Genomic DNA, 20,568 nt, shown 5'->3' on the forward strand with positions numbered 1-20,568 from the left:
AGGGAAAGGATATCATGTGAATGTTCTGAAGGATCCTATATGCTCCAGCTGCTTTAACTGATTTTTCCTTCCTCTTTTGTGCTCAGAAGGTACAGCTGCTTCTCTCCTCAGCCACCCCTGCTATAGCTACTTCCATCCTTTTTCATACAGCTTACAGAGCCCTGGCCTGGCAGATCCTGCCGCGATCAGCTTGCTCCACATCTCTGTGTCCCTAAACATCTGACCAATACCTTTCCTACCTGAATATCCCACCTTCTTCCTCTCCCTCCCACATCACAGTGACCTCATCCACTGTTGTGCAGGAAGGCAGATTTCTCCTTTCTTTCCTCTGCTCCCTGCTCGAAGCAGAGTCCCTCAGGTCAAGTTTCTTGTTTCCACACTGTAAAGGACTGCCTGGCACCTCCCCAGGTTATGTGAACCCATTTGACTGTATCCCTACGTTTCCTGGTGGGCTGGAAATACCTCCTGCCTCTGCATGTCTGCCCAAAATCTGTGGTGTCCGTGCAGATTCCCACTGCGAGAAGGATTGCTCTGCCTCTGGCACTGGGAGCACCAGACTGAGGTTCAGAACTGACCATGATGTGCCAGGGAGCTTCCTGTTGGGGCATGTGGGACAACACCTGGCCAAGCCCTGTGGACTGGGGCTGTGCGTGTGTAACAGGGCCCTGTGTGAGCACTGAAGTCCTGCCTTTGTGCCTTTGTAGTTTGTGGATGTAAATGAGATTATTTGGCCCCGTTTTTCCTGTGAATCCTTATATGTTTGCAGGTGTCCCACTGCTGTGTTGAGCTGGAAGGCTTAGCAAAGAGGCCCCTGCAGCCAGGGTGTGTTGATGTTATCAGGTGTCAGAGATGCATTTCTCAATGTTTACACCTACTTGGAAGTTTCTGTCATTGTGATAAAGCCAAAGGGGTTTTTTTTTGGCTGGTGAGAGGCACTATAAACAAGGGGGGCCTCCAAAGATCACATGGTGGTTGAATCAATACCTTGAGCAAACAAAGCAGATGTGTTAATGGAGTCATCTCTGTCCTGATAACCTGCAGTGGTTACCAGCCCGGCATCTTTAATACATTTACAGTAGCAAATCCATATTGCTGCCTGGATCTCAGGTATATGTTCTATGTCCTTACAAAGAGTAACTTCACAGGATCTGTTATGATTTGGAGTCCTCAGGGTCCCAGGAGGAATGGGGACCAGCCGGTCAGAGCTGTAACTTTGCCTCAGATCCTGTTTGCACTTTAATGCTCTTTTAATTCCTTGGTTTCAGCAAACTCCATGAACCAAGGATCCCATCACTCCCGTCCACCAGACTGACTCTGCTTTAGTAAATCATTACGTGTAGAGCACACAGATCAGTTCAGGCCGTTCTTAACAGCACCTCAGGGTTCATCACCATCACCTCCAACAGAATCATGAAGTTCTAAAAGGTTCTTTGGAGACTGAGGGTCCAGGACAGGCACACCCAAACACCACTGACCCTGGTGGGGACCCAGGCATCGCTTCATCTCTTGGGTTTAGCCTGAGCAGCTCTGTGTTCCTCCGAACAGGCTGAGGTTTAAATGCCGGGAATGTGCACACCCCAATGTCAGACTCCAGCTCCTGGCAGGTTTAGGATTGGGAATCTGAAGCTCTTCAAGCCTGCTGTCAGGGGCAATGGGAAACTCGTGTGCATGAAAAACACGCAGCCCTCGAGTCTTTTTGTAGATTTTAACGTTTTCTTCAAGATTTTAATGTTGAAAGCTGGGCACTCATAAACGCCCCGGCCGTGCAGCTGACCCACGGGTGGCGGCGGTCCCACGGAGCCGTGACCATCGCCCACCACACGGCCACAAGCCCCCGGCCCCATTTCGCCTCACCGTGACGTCACGGGGGCGTGGTTACCATGGAGACGTTACGGTGGGCGGGCTCTCTTCCGTGACGTCACCCGCGGCCGTCGGCCGCGCCCCCCGGCGGCGTCACGCGCGCGCGGGCAGGTTCGGCGCGCGGCCCGGCGGTGACACCGTCACCATCCTCACCTTCCTCACCCTCACCTTCCTCACCCTCACCCTCACCTTCCTCACCCTCATCCTCGCCGCCATGGCGGGCGGCCCGCAGGAGAACACCCTGCTGCACCTGTTCGCCGGGGGGTGAGTGCGGGGCACCGGGACGGGGCCGGGCCGGGGACCCCGCTGTGCCCGCGGCACGGACACGGGCTCGGGCTCGGGCTCGGGCTCGGGCTCGGGCTCGGGCAGGAGGCGAGCGGGGCCTTTCCCGGCCGCCGTTCCTAAAGCCCGGGCAGGCCGGGCACGGGGCGCTCACAGCCGTGGCCGCACTGTCGCGACATGTGGCGATGTTCGGCGGCAGGCCCGGTGAATGACCCGCTGTCCGTGCGGCCCTCCTGCCCAGCCGAGCCGCGGGATGTCACCCCGAATCCCTGTCCCCACAGCGGGCTTGGGCTTTGTGAGGGCCCGCAGCTCGGTCCTGCGGAGGAAGGTGAGCTTTGCTCAGCACCTCCATAATCCACCCGCTGGGAGACAGCGGGGCGGTGACTGAATCCCTCATCCCTGGGATTCCAGCGAAACGCAGGAGCTCCAAGAAGGGAAAAGGATTGGGGGGAAAGAGGGTTAGCGAAGGTCCTGGTACTTGTGGCATGGCAGGCCGCTCCTGTCCTGCTCTTGCTTCAAGGACTTGTAAGATACTGGTTTTGTTGTGTTAAAAGCCAAAAGTAACAGCCCTAACCTGCAAACCGCCAACCAGATACCCTTTGAAAATTAACTTATTGCAGTTATTTTAATAGAAGTCGAGTAAGATAATTTTATGGTATAAATTAAGTTTTAATCATCCCTTGTGTAGATTAAGTGCGTTTTTGGCCCTGTCAGAAATATTTTAATTTTTTAACAGCTTAAATTATCTAAGCAATAGAATATTCTATAGTGCTTGTCAGCTGACGAGTTAGGAAGCCAGCATGAAACCTGTTGTTAATTTAAAACTAATAGCAGACCATTGGTTTTTCTGTTGCTTAACAGGATACTTAAGTGTCCTCTGACATGTCCCTGGAGCAATAGGTTTATTTAATATAATATTAAACCGAACAAAGCTTAAGTTTTGCAGAGACACTGCCCTTCTGCTGGCTTGAATACTCTGCACTACGTCCTCTCTCCCCCCTGCCTCCCCCACTTGCATCAGAGCAGCACCTGGAGCCTGGGACAGACGCTGGACTGGAGTGTACACATGGAATTTGTTTGGATAGTAACAGCACCTATCCAGAGCTCTTGGTGTCCTCTTGTAACTCCTCAGACTATAAATAAATAAGAATTTTAAACTCATCAGTGTTTTAATCTAGTACTGGGTGGTCAGCATCTTCCTTAGTGATTTATTGTACCCTCTGCCTTCTGCAAGGATCCCAGTAAACATCTTCTGCAGGAAGTCACCAGGTCCTGTCTGCCTTTGAGAGAGCTTGCAGGGAAAGAAGGGAAATACATCAGGGAATGTCCCCCTGACCTCTCTGTTAGGGTAAGGCTGGTTTGGTTCAGAAGCAGTGATGAAAATACAGCACAGAGAAAAGAGATGCCCTTTTAGGGTAAATGGGCCTTTAAAGGGTCATTGCTGGACCTGTGTCTGGTTCTGTATTCTTGTTATTTAAAGAGACACAGGAAAGTGCCATCATTTCTCCTGCTGTGATGCTACAGAGAGGAAAATGAGACAGCAGATGTAGTCTTCTCCTGCACCAGCCAGTGCTGAAGTGTTTGATGCAGTGTCCATCCCCTGCCATCCAGTTTATTTCAGAGCTTCCCCAGTTGGAGGCCCTAACCTTCCCTGTCCTGTGTGTGTACAGATGTCCTAATGCTGTTGCTTGCTTTTCAAGTGAGAAATGCACTTCTTGGGGCTCACTGGGTAGAACAAAAAATGGAGCATCAGTTTCAAACTGGTGCCCAAGCTCTAACGTGCCTTTCTCTATGTGTAAGAAATATTGTGGGAAATAGGTGATGTGTTTGGAGGCAGGCTGGAAATCCAAATCCTGGTAGATCTGAGGCTCTGCTGTGTCTGCTTTAAGCATTTTGGTTTTTAGTAGTAGTAGTGGTGGTAGAGGATGCCTGCTCAATGAAGGCTGATTAAAGGAGTTCAGCTGTGACAATATTTTGCTGCATCTGTTACATCCCAGAGGAGTTTTAGAAAGAATTGTTGGTGTGTTAGTGCTGGAATAATAGTCTCCATTGAGGTTCTTCCTCAGACCTTCAAATACCTTTAGCTTTGCGCTTTATTTCACAGAACTCTGTTGTAATAAATGGGTTGTACTGTGACATAAAGCTGTTTGCAGAACCAGGACCTCAGATAAAATCACCCATCCAGCAGAAGAAAATGTTGGAAGCTCAGAATATGTCATGTAAGATGCCATCCTTTGTTCAATTGTAAAGTGGTTTTTGCAGAGAAAGTAAAAGGAACCCATTCACTTGAAATAATTTTGATAGAGGCATTATTGGTATTATGATGGTTTTCTGGGAAGGTGGGGATGGGCTGTGGTGTCAGATTAAAAAGTAATTCATATCTTTGTGTTTGCACAAAGCAGGCAGGCCAGCCTTAGATAGTATTAGTGCCAGAATAGAATGTTTAGCACTTCAGAGGCTGGGAGTGATGAAATGCATTTGAATGTTGCAAAGTGCTCTCCAGTTGTTGAAAGAGATGGTTTCGTATTAACCAGGTTATTCGGGCAGACAGACTCATTGGCCCTTTAGTTTCTGTTAGTTCCTTTTCAGGCTTCCAGTAGCACCAGCAAACCAAAGAGTTCTCTTGGTGTTTTGATGGGAACATGGCTGTGAGGGCTGGGAAGGATTCAGAAGCAGCAGAGACAATGATGCCTGACTTGCACGACAGATACAAGCGTGTTTACAAGTCAGGGTTCCTGTTTCCCTGCTGAAGTCAGTGCAGTTGTTGCTTGTTTTTGTTTGGAAAAGCTGCTGCAGCAGAGGTTACTCCATGTTGTCTTTCCAGCTGGAGGAATGCTGGTTACTACAGAGATTTCCTAAGAAGTGGTAGTGTTAAACAATGTGCTGATGCTGACAAGCGATTTGGGAAATAATGTTTCCATTTGTAAAATGGAGAGAGGCAGTGTTCACCTGAAGGTGTGTGTGTGGTGCAGGACAAGGAGTTGGTGCTGGGATTGACTGTCTCACCCTCCTCCTAGTTTAGGTTCCTGTGCATTCCCTACCTCATTAACAGTGTAGCAGCTCAAGGAATACAGGAAATGCTTACAGGAATACCTATACCTGATAACAACATGATTAGGTGGATATTGAATGAATGATTAATAACATTAAAGAATTAGGAACAGTCTGTATTGTTCTGATACTCGGTTTCCTTTGGCATCTGAGAATGCAGCAGCTTGTTTTGTTGACAGTCTGGACAATGCAGTAATGAAATATCAAAGGTAGAACCTGCTTTGCTCTTTCTGCTGTGCATGTCATGCTAGAGCATGTGGCATGTTTTAGAAAATAAGAATAATTTCAAATACACAGCAAAATGTGTCAGGCTGGTTATAAGCTGTGATTGCTCTAACCAGGCAGCTCCATCATCTTTGTGATCTTGGTGAAGTCAGTGGTACTCTACTGCAAGATCTTTGTTCTGCAGGACTTCCTTTAACATTCAACATTGGCTTGATATTTGTATTAAGAATATTGCTCAGTGATTAAATCTAAGACTGATGAAGTAAGTCCTAATTAAGATTCTTGGCATCTATATCAATTGTGTTAGTGAGTGCTGAGAGTTTATTTCAAGCGCAGGTCTTTGGTACTTCGGGGGTGGACTTTGTAAAGATAGAAATCTTGGCAGCAAGAGAAAAGTGGAAATTGGATTTTGATATGTGCGTCCTCTGCATGTTTTTTAAACAATGTTCTCTTTATGGAAGTAAATTGTTTTTCTGCAGCTGTTAATAGAGAAAGTACATTATGTATCTCCATGGATCACCATGTTTGACCTGTTGAAAATACTCTGCCATGGTGTTTTGTTTCCAGGGAGGTTTCTATCCTTTTCCCTAAAGACAGATACAGACATTGTTTCAGGATTTTTGCAAGAGGCTTGTGCAGTAAACGCTGCTTAACATCTCTGGAACTGTTGTTCTGCACTGATGCAGCAAAAAAACCCTGACTCACAGGATGAAGGCTTGGAGATTTTGCCTTGATTGCAGCTCACGATTTTCCCAAATCAAATTTATCCTGCTGCATACCCCTGAATCTTTCAGGGTGTATGGCTGTCGACATAGCTGAGGTTGTTTTTCCTTTTTTCCCAGATGTAGGCATTTGGAACACTCTAGGAATACAAAGTGTTTCTTTTGTGCACAGTGTGTTGTTTTTCAGGCATCTTCCCAGGGGATGATGTGTGGAATTCCCATGCGAAGGAAAATCATCTCATCTGAAAAAACTGCCCAATACATCAAAGTCCTTACTTGAACTATCTGCAGTGTATTTATATTTGGGACATAATGTGTGCACCCTGGTGACACTCTGAGAGTTGCTGTTAGATAATGTTTTTTTCTTGGATGTCGCACTGACAACATAAACTCTGAGCTGTTAAAACTGGTGTTGCAGATACTAACTCATCATGCAGGGTATCAAAGGGTTACATATGCATTAGCAGAAGTACTTAAAGGCTGCATAAATCAACTGGATTATCAGACTAAAAGGATGAAAGGCAAGGAGTGGGCTAGGAAGGCAAGAAGACAGCTGATGTGGGAGAGAATATGCCAGAGAGGCTAAAAAACTGTAGGGCAAGGAGTCACTAGACTGAGCAGCTGGTAGTTCAGAAATAGAAAATAGAGTTTCAGTGCTCTGAATTTATGAATTGTTACTGTCAAAGTATTGTTTTAATGTGAAATAAATGGGGACTGAAGACTGAATACACAGTAGTGGAGCATTGGTATATAAATGAATTGGGAATTAAGGCAATCAAATTACCTTCATGAAGTTCCCCCAGACTTGCAGTTGCTCTGGAGTGCATTGATTAGTCAGGAGTTAATTGCACATATGTGTGTCTGTGCTGGATAGACACAGTTGGAAAGGCAGCAGGGGGGGGACTCTCAAAACACTTTCTGTTCCAAGCAATGTCTGAGTTCTGGGAACAGGAAAGGTTTTGCTGGAGAAACCATTCCTGACAGGCCTTTTCCCATTGGGATGTCATTTCAGAGATACGTGAGCAATGTGAGATGTATCTGACTAAAGAGAGAAGGTGGAGCTGAAACCATGTCCTCCCAAGCCGTATGGACCCACAGAGGGCTCAGCTCCAAGCCTAGCTTCAGTACACAAAATAATCAGAGGCCTGATAAGGTCTTTGAGCACTAGCATTTTTGAGCCAAATGACACAATTTCAGCTTCTTTATACTGAGTTTCATGATCAACTCAGTGATTTCAGTCAACACTCAAAAGCATAAGTGCTTACAAAGGGATGAAGGTGAAGTTTTTTCTTATAGTGTCTGTCGTTGTGGATGTGTGGATCGTCCCTAGTTTAGTTTTCTATCCCTTTCAGCAAGGAAGAGGAATGAGCAAGGATTTACTCACTGAACAATGCTGTTGAATCATATTGCCAGTTTCCATGAAAGCAGTTTCTTCTGGTGGATGCATTTGCATTTGAAAAGCCCAGTTTGGGGTCATACTTGGACAGAACCTTGCAGAACATGAAAGCTGTGGTGAGGAAGTTGTGTTCCCTGGCCATGAGGTCTGGGGTGTTCTTTGGAGCTGTATAAAGCCTTGATTTCTGTGGTTGCACAGCCTGGGTGGCCACGCTGTTAATGCAAGTGTGGGGACTTTGGGGCTTTGGCACAGAATGGCGTCTGTTCATATAAAATACACTGGTGCAGCAGGCAAAATAAGCTGCACTGGATAAAGCATTCATGAGCTGGCGTGCATCTACAGCTTGGATCTTTTTGTCATTCTTTTATTGCCCTTTCCCTTGTGTTTAAAAAAAGATTCTCCTAGTAAGGTAGTTATGTCTGGAAGGGGCTTTAGAAAATACGCACTAATACCTTCTTTAATGTCCTGTGGATCTCTGCTCCCAAATTAGTGCATGCAGTGTTCTTTAGCAAGCAGTATGGGTTTTTATACACAAGAAAAAGGGTATGGTTACTTCTTTTAATTCATCTCCCTTTCATAGAAAACTACTAAAATTGCAATTTCACATGAACATCAAAGAGATTTAAGTTCTTGACCCCTGGTGTTTTTTAAGGAAAATTGTAAATACAGGTTTCTGAAGCAATCACATGCTTTGACACTTGTGCAAACAAAGAAAATATTTCCTAGTCAGTTTAGCTGTAGTAAATGCCCTTGCAAAAACCCCAAAGTACTTAGTTAAGTCTTCCTAAATCCCAGTGTGTTTGAATAATAAGATGTAGATACAGTACCTTTTAGCCAACCTCAGCATTATGTTTAATTGTGAAGTTTGCCAGAAGGAACATTCAGTTACCTAAGAGGAGCAGCAGCAGAGAGAAATAGTTTAACCAGTGACTTTCCAGACCACTGATAAAAATTAAAACTAGGACTCATACACTTTATATTCTTGGCCCAATATGCTTTTTTTGAGGCTCATTCTGAGGGTAGTAAGATGAATAGATGCCTATTATAGGATCATGTGTGTGTATTATTTCATTTTTGTCCTTCTGTTACCAGAGTATGGGAGGTCTGTTCTTTAGGAACCTTTCTGCCCTGTTATTCTCTTTGCCAACCCTCCCTCTCATCCTTGTTGCTTCCTTCCCTCCTTCCCCCTTAAAAAAGTTGATATCCATTGTTTAAGAGTGCCTAGCTTAGTGTACTTTTGATATTTGCTACTTCTGAAGACAGTTCCTTAATCATAAGTACCGAAATGGTGAAGAATTATACTGCTTTTTTCATTCTGTAGTGTCCCAATCCCCAGTGGCTCGTTCACATCTGGCAGCTTCCTGCTTCCCATAAGAAAAATCCATCCAAGGCTATGTCTGTTTTGGGACAACAACCTCGAAACATGGATGCCATGGAAGTTTTTACAGGCAGAATTCCAAGTCGTGGTAGACCATGGGACCAGTCCCATGGTCAGTCAGGGATTTTTTGTTAGTATTGGTGTCACCTTTGTGTTTACCGATCTCATCACTACCCATGGCCACTCTGAGTCCTTCCCCCAGGGCATGGGAACAGTCTCCCTTGCCCAGTGCCAAACCTGCCTGTTTCCTGATGACTTGTCCACAGTGAGGAAAAACTGGAGACAAGTCTTCAGACTTTATTTCTATGCTGTGCTGTGGTTCTACACATCTGTGCAGCAATGTTTGTCACACTCTGTCCGCTGTTTGAATTGTACTTTGCAGGTGTGGAGGAACAATTGGAGCCATCTTTACGTGTCCCTTAGAGGTGATAAAGACAAGGCTTCAATCTTCAAAACTGGCCTTCAGGACTGTCTACTACCCCCAGGTGCAGCTGGGGACCATCAGTGGGGAAGGAATGGTCAGGCCAACGTCTGTATCCCCTGGGCTCTTCAGTGTTCTCAAGTGAGTGCTGCTCCTCCTCTCATTCACTATTCCTTGACACACTGATCAGAGTTTCACTTCACTAAAATATGGTGTCTAGTGGGCGTCCTGGGGGCTTTTATCATCTCGGCTGTAGCTGACTTACTGAGCTCTCCTCTGCTATTAGATGTTGTCTTTGCTGATTATTATTATGCATCAGTCCTGTCTGTACCTGTCTTAGTCTCTGTTAAAAGCCTTGAGTGGTTCAGACTGCAGTGTTTGATGCTCTAGCTGCTCCCTTTCAGATGTGTGTTCATAAGGAAGAGGAAATGTGAAATTATCTAACATCTGCTCAATAGTTCTACCAGCAACTATGACAATCTCAGCTACTGTATTTTAATACCAAAGCACCATCGACTTACGGTCAGACCTCCTGCGGAAGGATTGAGTTTGTTTGGCTGCTTGGGCACCCCAGGGTGATGCAGAGGTCCTGCTGAGATCAGGTGGCAGGAGTGCCAAGGAAAATACCGACCAGCAGTGCAAGTTGAATGATTTTATGTAAGGCCAGCACGCCTGGCAGACTGCTTAGGGAGAAGCTGCACAGTTATATAACGCTGGAGTGCTAATTCAAATTCTCTGCAGAGTTCTCTGGCTGGAGTCATTCTGGGACTTGAGTTTCTGTATTGTAAACAGCCTGCTTTCCCCTGCCAAACATTTCTTTGTCTACTCAGAGGTGAGTCTAGAGCAATTCGTGACTGAATGCATAAGGCAGTGCCAGTTTGATTTTAATTTCCTTTCCTTTGCTATCTTTTCACCTTGCAGCATGGGACTTTAGGCAGCTGTAACTAATGAAAGTGGTAACTTTTAAGGCAAAAAGATCTTAATTCATCCTCTGGGCCCATCTTTTTCTGGGGTTGTCTTTTTTTTTTTTTTAGGGAGAGAGAAAATGGTTTAAAATGGGTCAGCCTTTTAATATATTTATTAAGCTCATTAAGTTTGGTGACTGGGATCTTGATTTCATTTCGCTTGAGGAATTGCTTAGCTGTATGTATTGCCAAGTTTTCAACCTGATTACTTTAGAGGGTTGAGAAGTGAGAGCAAAGTATTTCTGCTGTCATTCCCTTGCAGGCAGCATCTATGAAGAGCAGATAATGCTGTTGATTATGACCTGAGAAAATACAAATGTGGGAAGAAAGAAATGAAGTTCGGTCCCTTGCTTTCACACTTTCATCCCTTTCTCAGTCCTCATCATTGTCAAACTGAACATGACTTGGACCTCACGGTTTGGGAAAATTGTATGGCTAAGGAAGGAGCCATCAGAGCTCTACCAATAAAATTGCTGTGTAAGAGTTAAAGGTGTTAAGTATGAAAGCCCCTTAACTGCTGTAAATAGAAAACAGGTACCCAGAGGGCAGGTTAAGTCTGCTGCTGATAGAAAGCACTTCAGAAGGACAGGCTGGTTTTGTCTAATGCATTTAAGATTCTGATGAGTTAGCCCAGCTGGAAGCTGCAGTCGTGACTGTTAAGTGACAAAGAACAAGTAGTTGGTGGATCTGTCTCCTTGGAAACACTCAGCCGTGGAGTTTAGACAAAAAGTTCAACTCTGCTGCAGAAAACAAAAGTGTTTCAGAAGCTCGTGTGTCTCCTCCTGCTTAATGAGGCTAGGTTTGAAATCTATGGGGAGCACTCTCAACAGTGCCAATGACCTAGAGAGCAAACTGTGAAAACCTGGCAGTTCCAGTGGGTGCAGTGATCTACCCACGGAGCCCGGAGCCATCCGGAATTTCTTGCATGGTTTTCCCGTGGTGAGCTCAGTTAAGAGAGCTGCTGCACTCACACCATTTGTAGTATGATTGCCACATTCAGCTTTCTAAAAAGCACATCCCTAGGTAATTGTGAAAGGAAAAAGGATTTCTTTTTTCATGTCTCTGTACAGAACTGTACGGGAAGCAAACTTCTGAATTGCTTAGATACAGAAAACACTAAAAATACTCTTTGTTCATCAGGCTGAACTATTACTGAATTCTCCACAAAACTTTAATTCAATTCCTGACAGCTTTCAAAGAATGGAAATTATAACCTTGTGCCATTGGACACTCGTTTGCCTGTAAAGCACTGAATTTTATGGTACAGTGTCTTTTACTCAGTGTATAATTCTACTTATTTTGTAGTATATTATGTAGATTAAAATCTAGGAGCTTCACAAGTCATACTCTGATTTTGTGTAGTTCTTTTGGCTCTCTGCCCCACTGAACAAGAAACTAACTTTTAACCCAAATACTATCTTCTCCTTCCCTGTTTGTTTTTTATTTTAAGGTCAATTCTGGAAAAAGAAGGACCAAGGTCACTCTTCCGAGGGCTGGGCCCAAACTTGGTTGGAGTTGCACCATCAAGGTAAATAGTTAAACTCTTGCTAAAAGACACATTTAAGGTGCCAACACAAATGTTACAGTACAGTTGTGATTCAAAATAATAGGCCATGAAGTTATCCCATCTGTAAACTTTGTGCCTGTATTCTGCTCAGTGTACACACCAAGAGATACTGATAAAAATCTGGTTTACGCTTTTTAACACTGGAAGGTGCAGAGCAAATAAGGCACTTAAATGCCAAGTATACTTAAGTTCCAAGTCCTTGCAAGAGCCACTTCTGTGCTTGAAAAGGAAGAGGTAGTGCAGCAAAGTCTGTAGGGTTAATAATTGCATTATTTTAATGTCCTGCTTCCATGAGCACATACCAGTGCCTGCCTAGCAGTGAGTGGGAGCTGCATGCCAGGGGAGAGGAGTAGCTCTCTGGGCCTTGCTTGCCTAAATTCCTCTCAAATGAAAAACTGCAGCTGAGGGAGAAGGAGTCTCATTGCTGCCACACAACCCCAAAAGGGGTGTGTGTCCCTCTTCTAGCAGCAAAAAAGTTTGTTTGCATTTGGAAGTCTTACAACACCTATATGGTCTCTCCCTGTGACTGTCCTGTTCTTGGCAGGGCTGAAGATATTTCTGTCTAGGAATGATAAAACTCGTTAGCAGTCAAGATATTGGCAGATGTTCTCTGCCTGAAACTGAACCAGTTAGAAAGGAGCCTGAAAAGTGATGAACTCCCTCTCTGGCCTCTTGCCTAGTAGGTGGGATGTCCCCCCCAGCAGCAGGGAATCCTGTTTCTGTACAGGTAACCTTTGCAGCAGGGCTCTGAATCCAGGACTCTGCTTTTCCATGCAACTCACTCATGCTGTCTGTTGTGTTCCTTCAGATTCTTCCATAAGGTATTTCATGGAAATTCTCAGATTGTAGCCACCACTATCCACCTTTTTCTAGCAGTTCACTTCGGGGAGCTGCGAGCTGAACGTACTTGGCTCAGACAGCTCCTTACTCAGCAGGTTGACTGCTGTAGATCAGCTCAGCTGCCTCCATTCCTGTGCATTTTGTAGGGATTTAAGGTGTATAAAACTCGAATTTCAGTCTTATAGCAGGAAGTGCTGCTAATGCAGTTAGAGTGCTGAACAAATGTATGGAAAAGATGGGCTCCAGGTGGGAAAGTGACCTTCCCAAAGTGTGTATAATGCCAGTGCAAGGGTAGATGTCTGATCTAACTTGCTTTGTCTGCAATACCATGCTGCCTCCCATAGCAAAATATTCCTACCCTGTGGGTGTCAAGTCAAACTGTGGCGCTGTAATGTAAGGGAAGAAAGAAAACAAAAAGCCCTATGCCCTTGTAGATGGAAGTAGTCATGTGGAGGCCCCTTCAGAGAAAGTTTTGGCTTTCAGGGGGCAGGGCGAAGAGCAGTAACTGTCTAATTTGGCATTGTCTGTATTACATTGCTTTTCTTCTTCTTTTCCCCACAGAGCTGTCTATTTTGCATGCTACTCCAAAGCCAAAGAGCAGTTTAACAGCATGTTTGTGCCCAACAGCAACATTGTGCACGTCTGTTCGGCAGGTTCTGCTGGTAAGTGTTTGTAATTCCTCCTCCCCCTGGTCTGCAGCACTGGCCCAGTGTGCAGCCAGAGCAGGCAATGTGTGCACTGGTACCTGAGATGGTGGTTCTGAGATGCACTTTGTACCTGAAAGGATTTATGCCAAGCTGTTGCTGCTACAAGACTTCTTCCAACCCTCTCAATAGTTGGGAAATAATTAGAATGGCTCATACGGCAGGGACCGGGCTGCCTGTCTGTGCAGGACCTGGGCTAACACACCAGTCCTGGCTGATGTCTCTGGTTAATTGTGGTTTATAAACAAGAACAAAGGCCAGTGGTGGCAGGTGCTGAATATGTGCACTTAATCTGAGTGGTATATGCCAAAAACCAGGAGTTTGCTAGCTCCTATCTGGCCTTGTCTACAGAGGAGCTGTTTTTCTGTTCAGCACGGAAATATTTCTAGATTGTTGTTTATTAATCTGGGATGTTTTTTCCAACTGCAATGCTCTGGTCATGTCTCTTAATGCAAGGAAAAAATATTAGTAAACACCATTAAACTTCTGATACTGCTTTTGCCAAATTGTTTCAGGAGGTTGTATTTTTCCTACCAGGCTGGGAAAAATAGTTTGTTCTTGTCGGAAAAATACTGCAGAAGAGCTCCCCTAATTCAATCATCAGTCACGAAAGTGGTCACTAAAAATAATCGTTCCCAAAGTAAGCCCTTAATTAGGGGTGGGTTCTGTTAATGAGCGGCTCAATGGCACCACCTACAGCCCTGGGGAACACGAGTCCAGTGCAGGTTTGTGTCCCCAGGGGTTTCCTTTGAGCTGGAATTCCAAAACCAGTCAGTAAGGAAGGCATCTTGTCTGCAACAGCCTTTAGGAACATGACACACATATTAAAATAGGTGCGAAAAGGAAGAACCCATGGATTGGTGCCTCCTGAATTTTAAAATGAAGTTGGAAGCTGTGCACCTGTGTGGCTGTTGACACCTCTGGCTAGAGCTGGTGATAGAACTGTCTCGCTGCACAGGGTGTAAGGTTCATACAATGGCCTGGATTCAGCTGTACTTCTGGTCTTGTTTTCTTCAGCCTTTATCACAAATTCCCTGATGAACCCTATATGGATGGTGAAGACGAGAATGCAGCTGGAACGGAAGTAAGTAACTGAGGGGGGGTAGTGGGTGCTACCGAGTGGCTACAGGAGCCTCTGGAAAACTGAACTGTTGTGGTTTTACTCATGGCTCTTTGTGCTTTGATAGATCTTGCCCAGTTTTTCCCTGACTCTCAGTTCCACCTTTCAAGCCACCTTGATTCTGTCTGGTCAGACTAAAGGTTCAGGTTCTGTGTGTCTTGCTTCAGTTTGATGCACAGAAACTATTGAGAAGGATGTGGGAGTTGCCTTGACTGCTGGGTTAGGTTCAGCCTCTGGTTTCACTGTAAATCTTTAGTTGAGCATAGCATTATTTTTCTCTCTGCTGCTTACAGAATCCTCTGTAGTTCTGGGGTTGATGATGAGGATAAATGTGTTGAGGACTGAATAGAAGCTATGGAAGGGTCATGAGAGCTCATGTGGGAGGCTGAGCACGAGGGTGGAGTCTGTGTCCCTTTTGGCAGCATCACCTGTACAGATCCCAGATCAGGCAGGTGTGTTATTCAGGTAGTTGTAACAGAAAGGGTGCTGGCTTTAAATTGTGATGAAGACACAGCAGTTTATTTCATAAAACTTTCTAGAGGCCATAAGAATCTGCTGCAGTGGTTTAACGTTCTTTTGCCTCCTTCACCATTGTGTTCCTGTTAACCACACCTCCTGAAGGCAGAGGGAATTTGACAGCAATCTCTTTCAGTTGAATGATTCACAGTCACTGGTGGATATCAAAGCAATAAGGGACTCTGCTAATAATGTGACTGCTTAGAATGGAAGTTCCTTCCTGCAAGGACATGCTAGGTCAGATAAAAAGGATCTTATAAGGCACAACAACTTTATAAATAATTTATAAGAGTTAATTCCAGCACTTTGCAGGGTGGCACCTTTGAACTGAGTGCTGCCTTTTAAAATGAAGGATCATTTCTTATGCAGCAGACTTCTGTCTCTTGGCCTGCTAAAGATGCTTTGTGTCAAACTGGTGATTCCATTTAAAGCCAATGTCTCTTCAGTGCTTATTGTCTTTTAAGGCCTTGGTGTGAGCTGTGACAGACTAGATTGAATTTGAGCTGAAGGAATTATGAGTATATATTAATGAAGTAGCAAAGCCAAGTGTGCACTCTTAGCATCGTAGTAGTCCTGCTCTGTGCAGCTTCCCTAGGAGAATTTTGGAGTAAAACTTAGAGAACCATTTCTGTAGTTATAAAAACTATTGAAAGCCATAAGGGTTTTTTTTAACATTAATTCTTTTTCCTGGCTCATGATATGCTCTGTTCTGTTTGTTTTTTAGAGTGAGGGGCTCCAAACCAATGAATGCTTTGCAGTGTGCTAGATACGTTTACCAGACAGAAGGTATCCGTGGTTTCTATAGGGGCCTGACTGCCTCCTATGCAGGGATTTCTGAGACCATTATCTGCTTTGCTATTTATGAAAGTTTAAAAAAGCACTTAAAGGAAGTCCATCTGCCCCCTTCTTCTAACGGGACCGAAAGGAACTCGACAAGCTTCTTTGGACTGATGGTTGCTGCTGCTGTTTCCAAGGGCTGTGCCTCTTGTATTGCCTATCCTCATGGTATGTTAACCCTTCCATTTATGAGTGCAGTGCAACAGCTGTTGCCTGGAATCCAAGACAAATGATGGGCCTGGGGCTGTAAAACTCTTAGATGTTCAAAGGGCCAAATGCACATTGCTTTGGCTTCTGCACTGACATTTTCAGTATTGGTCCCACTATTCCTAGTTAGACATGTGATTGGTGATTGGGACTTGCTAGTTTAAAAACAACTCAAAAACCACCAAAAAATGGATTGCCTAATGTTTCTGTTCTTACTAGTAGCCTCAGCTGGGTAAGTACCCACAGCCTTTGGGATTCTGTGATCACGTTGTGGACTGAACAGTGTTAGTCTTTTTGGATAGATGTGAATGATGTGGTTGTGTAGAAAGAGCAGCATTGATTATGTGAGCATTAGTAAAGCATTTAGATCTGCAGTAGCTTCAATGAGCAAATCATTTATTCCACATGAAAGAGAACTCCTCTTTAACTCTTCCTCTTGCCTGAAGGACAGTGTGTCCAGGGTTCCATGGCTGGAAGTACTGGCTGGCAGCTGGTACAGAAGGTTTTCATGTCCCTGGGGTTTGAACACAGGAACATTCCTGGTACTGGCACGTTTCTCCTTGGTAACTCTGGGCTCTGGTTCCCTGTTGTGCAGAGGTCATCCGGACACGGCTGCGAGAGGAAGGCACCAAGTACAAGACTTTCATCCAGACAGCTCGGCTGGTGGCACAGGAGGAGGGGTACCTGGCCTTCTACAGAGGACTCTTTGCCCAGCTCATCCGGCAGATACCAAACACAGCCATTGTCTTGTCCACCTACGAGTTAATTGTGTATCTCTTAGAAGACCACGCAAAGTAGCAGAGCCAAGGCTCCTCTTACAGACTGAAGACCAATTTTTTCATTGAACAAATAGTCCTTTAAGAGACTGGTGCAGGTGGCAGTGCTGGTGGGAAAACTACAAGTCTGTGACCACCTGTGGATATTTCCTTTTGGACTCATGCTTTCTAAAAGGTCTCAAGTCATTAACGTTAATAGTTAATTATAATTTTTTTTAACTTGATGATAATTAAACTGCTACTAAATTAAATTACATTATTTAATTTAATTATATGTTTGTCCTTTTCCTTAAGCACAGCCATATGTGGTCAACCTCATACTATCAAGTGATCTCTTGGACTGATGTTCATTAAAACTGTATTAAAACAGGAGAACTGGCTTGGACATTTGAAACTGTCTTCTTACCACTGGGTCATATTGCTTGTGAGCACTGTAATAGCCTAAGTGCCCAAATAAGTTTGAGAGTAGTTCTGGTTTTTTCAAGGTGCATCGTTCACTCCTGTGTGAACATCCTGGAGTGTTCAAGTAGGACAAACTTGTTTCTCTGTTTTGATGGTATGAACTATGCACACCAGAATCTCTTAGAAAAGCCATTTGCACTGGCAATAGGATCGTGGGAGGCTTTTAGGAAGAATGTAATTACAGTTGTGTGCATGCCTCTGTGCACTGGGGATACCTGGTTATGATACTGGGTATAAACACATCTGTCCTGACTTGGCTTTTAGACCTTGCTTTTGTGCAGGCCTGAGAGCATAAAGACAGTCAGTGACTGCGGCCTGGCTGCCCTGTGGAAATTCCATGAGAGAGAGATTTTCAACAGTTCTTATGATACAATTCTTACCTTTGAGATTAGTTCTTTCAAAAACATTAGAATATGCTTTCATTTTAATAGTCTTCACCCCACTTGTATTGCAGCAGCACCTTGTGATTAAAATGTGGCATATGAATTATTACTGACAGTTCAGGATAACATTTTAGCACTCACATGTAGGCTGGTGTTTTGCTTTGCCATACTCTGCCCTTCTGTTCATTAGTGTCATTTGCTTTGGCAGCTGAGGCAAACACGGCAGCATCTGAGGCCAGCTTCGGCCTTCCCTGCTAGTGACAGCAACGAGCTCCTCATGATCTGAGCAGGTGCTGAGTCCTCGAGCATAAACAAGTGTTTCTGGACAGCTTTGACTTCAGGGACTGCTCACAGCAGAGATGCTGTGTGGGCTTGGGAGGAGCATGGGAAGCGTTAGCAAACAGCCTGGTAGCGAGCAGGGCTGTCTTTGATCAGGTGAAGTTTTCAGGCTGGGATTTTGTTGCAGAAATAGGATGGGCTGGTAACTGGATTCAAACCTTCCCATTTGTTCCCAGTAGACCCCAGCTGATGACTGGTACTTGAGGTCATGTTTGACATCAGTGTGATGTAGGAGCTTAGTGCAAAGAGAGTAGAATGTGTGCGTACCTCATTATGAGGCAAAACTGCAAAAAATAACTGATTTCTATTATGTCTTACTGGAAATAACTTATCACATTCCCCCTAAGCTAAAATAGGAAACAGTTGAGTAAAAATCAACATGGCTTTTTTTATGGAGATGATGAGAGGCAAAATCTTCAGTCTCTTTATAGGAGGCAAAACTGTCAAACAGTGTTGCTATTTTTGAGAAATAGGACACTTGTGCTGCTACTCTGAAACATTTTCTGAGATTTGCTTTTCTAAATTAGCATTCCTCTGTACTTCAGTGCACTAGCTCACTTCTAAAATGTTAGTCAAATGTGTAGACTGCTGATGTCTTCTGAGAACGAGGAGAAGGAACTCCAACCCTTTTGAGAAGTCTGGGACTCGGAAAGAGAGAAGGCAAGAGAAAGTGAACACATTTTTGTTCTGCCTAAATCTGATGGAAAATCATGTATTCTGCAGGATTTTTGGTTTTGTCCTTTCAGCTTTGCTACCAATCCTGACAGAGTTAATTTGATAAGGGGTTAATAAGCTATACCTGGAGACAATAGAGTTTCTGAATTAGTATAATTAAATCCTTTTTCCTTCCTCTCTCTAATAGAATTTTTAAAATTCACTAGCCCTTGATTCCTTAAACCCTGTAAAGAGTTACCATTTTTAGGTGACGCTCTGTGAGCAATCCCATTGATGTCACTGAGTATGGAATAAGCCTATTACCAGAGGGAAGAATTTGAAGTAGCTTTTTCCAAAACGGTACCTGAATTTAAAAATAACCAAGCTTTCTCTGCTTGTGAAAGTTAATCTAAAAGAATTTTTCACTGTTCTTTCCTCCAGCTTCTTCAGAAAGTCATTTTCATGGAAGGTGGGTAAAGGCTTCATTACTTTGTAGCTTAATTATCAGTAAGGTGATGAAACTACGGTGCTATCTGAAGTGACCACAAAGATTCCATTAATTTTACCAGGACTGCATCCCATTCATAAATTAACAGTTGAATGGAAGTTACACACATACTGTTGCTGCAATATTATGAGCTACTCATGTTGGTTAATTTAGTTTTGGAAGTATTTCTGAGCCACTTGAGGATTTCCCAAATCCTTACACTGTAAGACTTAACTGCCTCCCTTTAGATATCTGTGGTTGCCTTGATAACCCTCAAAATATCCGCATTTGCTGGGAATTGTGTTCCATGCTTGTACTGTGATGGTGCCCCTTGCACAAGTTCCTCATTAGCTCCTCTACGGAGGAAACTTGTAAACAATGCACCTCTGGTTGCACTGATACTGCAGATGGAGCCGATAGGAAGGGAGGGACTTGTGTAGGAAAAACAGACCAGCTCTGCAGCACAAGTCCTGGAGGACACACACAAGGTCTTGGTGTACCAAATGACTGGGTGGGTTGTTCTTCCTCCTTTCCCTATCATTTGGTTTCATTACACAATCCCTAAGTAATCGCACTAAACAATGGAAGAGAGATGGAAAAATTACACGCCTTTTAAATTTGTTAAGATGAAATATTCACTGTTACTCCGTAGAATTAATTTCCATGATTAAATCTGTACAGATGGAAATGGAACAGTGAAGAGCCCAACCGTAGTTAAGCTTACTCCCAGTACAAATATTTGTCTATGAAGAGCTTTTCCATTTATGCCTTTTAAAAAACATGATGCTGACAAAACTTGGAACTCCTGAATTTTAAGCAATTTTATTGCGCTGAGAGGTTTTTCTTTTGTTTTAATCACAAAAACAGCTACACAACTTGAGGCTGGGTCAGTCTCATATTTTGGAAAGATCTTAACCTCTTATTTTCGTGTAAAAGCACGGCACGACTGTCAAACGACCAACTGCTTCACGTTCTGTGAGAACAGCAGATGCCACCTGTGCGTGCTGAGGGATGAGAGCATAAACGGGGTTACCTTCCTTTCTAGGGGAGAACTGACCAATTGCCGGCTCTCTGCCTTTTTATAGACGCCTTGTTTCCAGTCTTGTTTGTGGTGCTGGGGGTGGATGTGCTGAGGGCTTTGGAGCCTTTTCCCCCTCAGAGCTGGGGCCCGCGAGGGGCCGTGGGGCAGAGGAGCGGCCGGGGGCACGGGGAGCGTTCAGCCTGGAGAGACTGAGGGACGCTCATCCCAGTCTGCACCACCCTCCTCAGGGGAGACGGCAGACACTGATCTCTGCTCGCCGTGGGCAGTGACAGACCCAAGGGAAGGGTATGAATTTATGTCAGGGGAGGGTTAGGTGGGGTATCAAGGTCTTCCC

At 44.4% G+C, this 20,568-nt stretch overlaps 1 protein-coding gene across 1 annotated transcript; it reads left to right on the top strand.

The window, feature by feature from the left end:
- Positions 1-1,931: 1,931 nt before the first annotated feature.
- SLC25A33 (solute carrier family 25 member 33) lies at positions 1,932-17,239 on the top strand. The gene is made up of 7 exons (XM_042032169.1): positions 1,932-2,124; positions 9,297-9,476; positions 11,751-11,828; positions 13,269-13,369; positions 14,429-14,495; positions 15,772-16,052; positions 16,687-17,239. The coding sequence occupies exons 1-7, from the start codon at positions 2,075-2,077 to the stop codon at positions 16,887-16,889; spliced, it is 960 nt and encodes a 319-aa protein (XP_041888103.1). The 5' UTR covers positions 1,932-2,074; the 3' UTR covers positions 16,890-17,239.
- Positions 17,240-20,568: the final 3,329 nt, after the last annotated feature.

Source organism: Corvus kubaryi, unplaced genomic scaffold (assembly GCF_017639235.1).
Source record: "Corvus kubaryi isolate FWS band 111438036 unplaced genomic scaffold, C.kubaryi_AGA036_p1.0 37352, whole genome shotgun sequence".
Taxonomy (NCBI): Eukaryota; Metazoa; Chordata; class Aves; order Passeriformes; family Corvidae; genus Corvus; species Corvus kubaryi.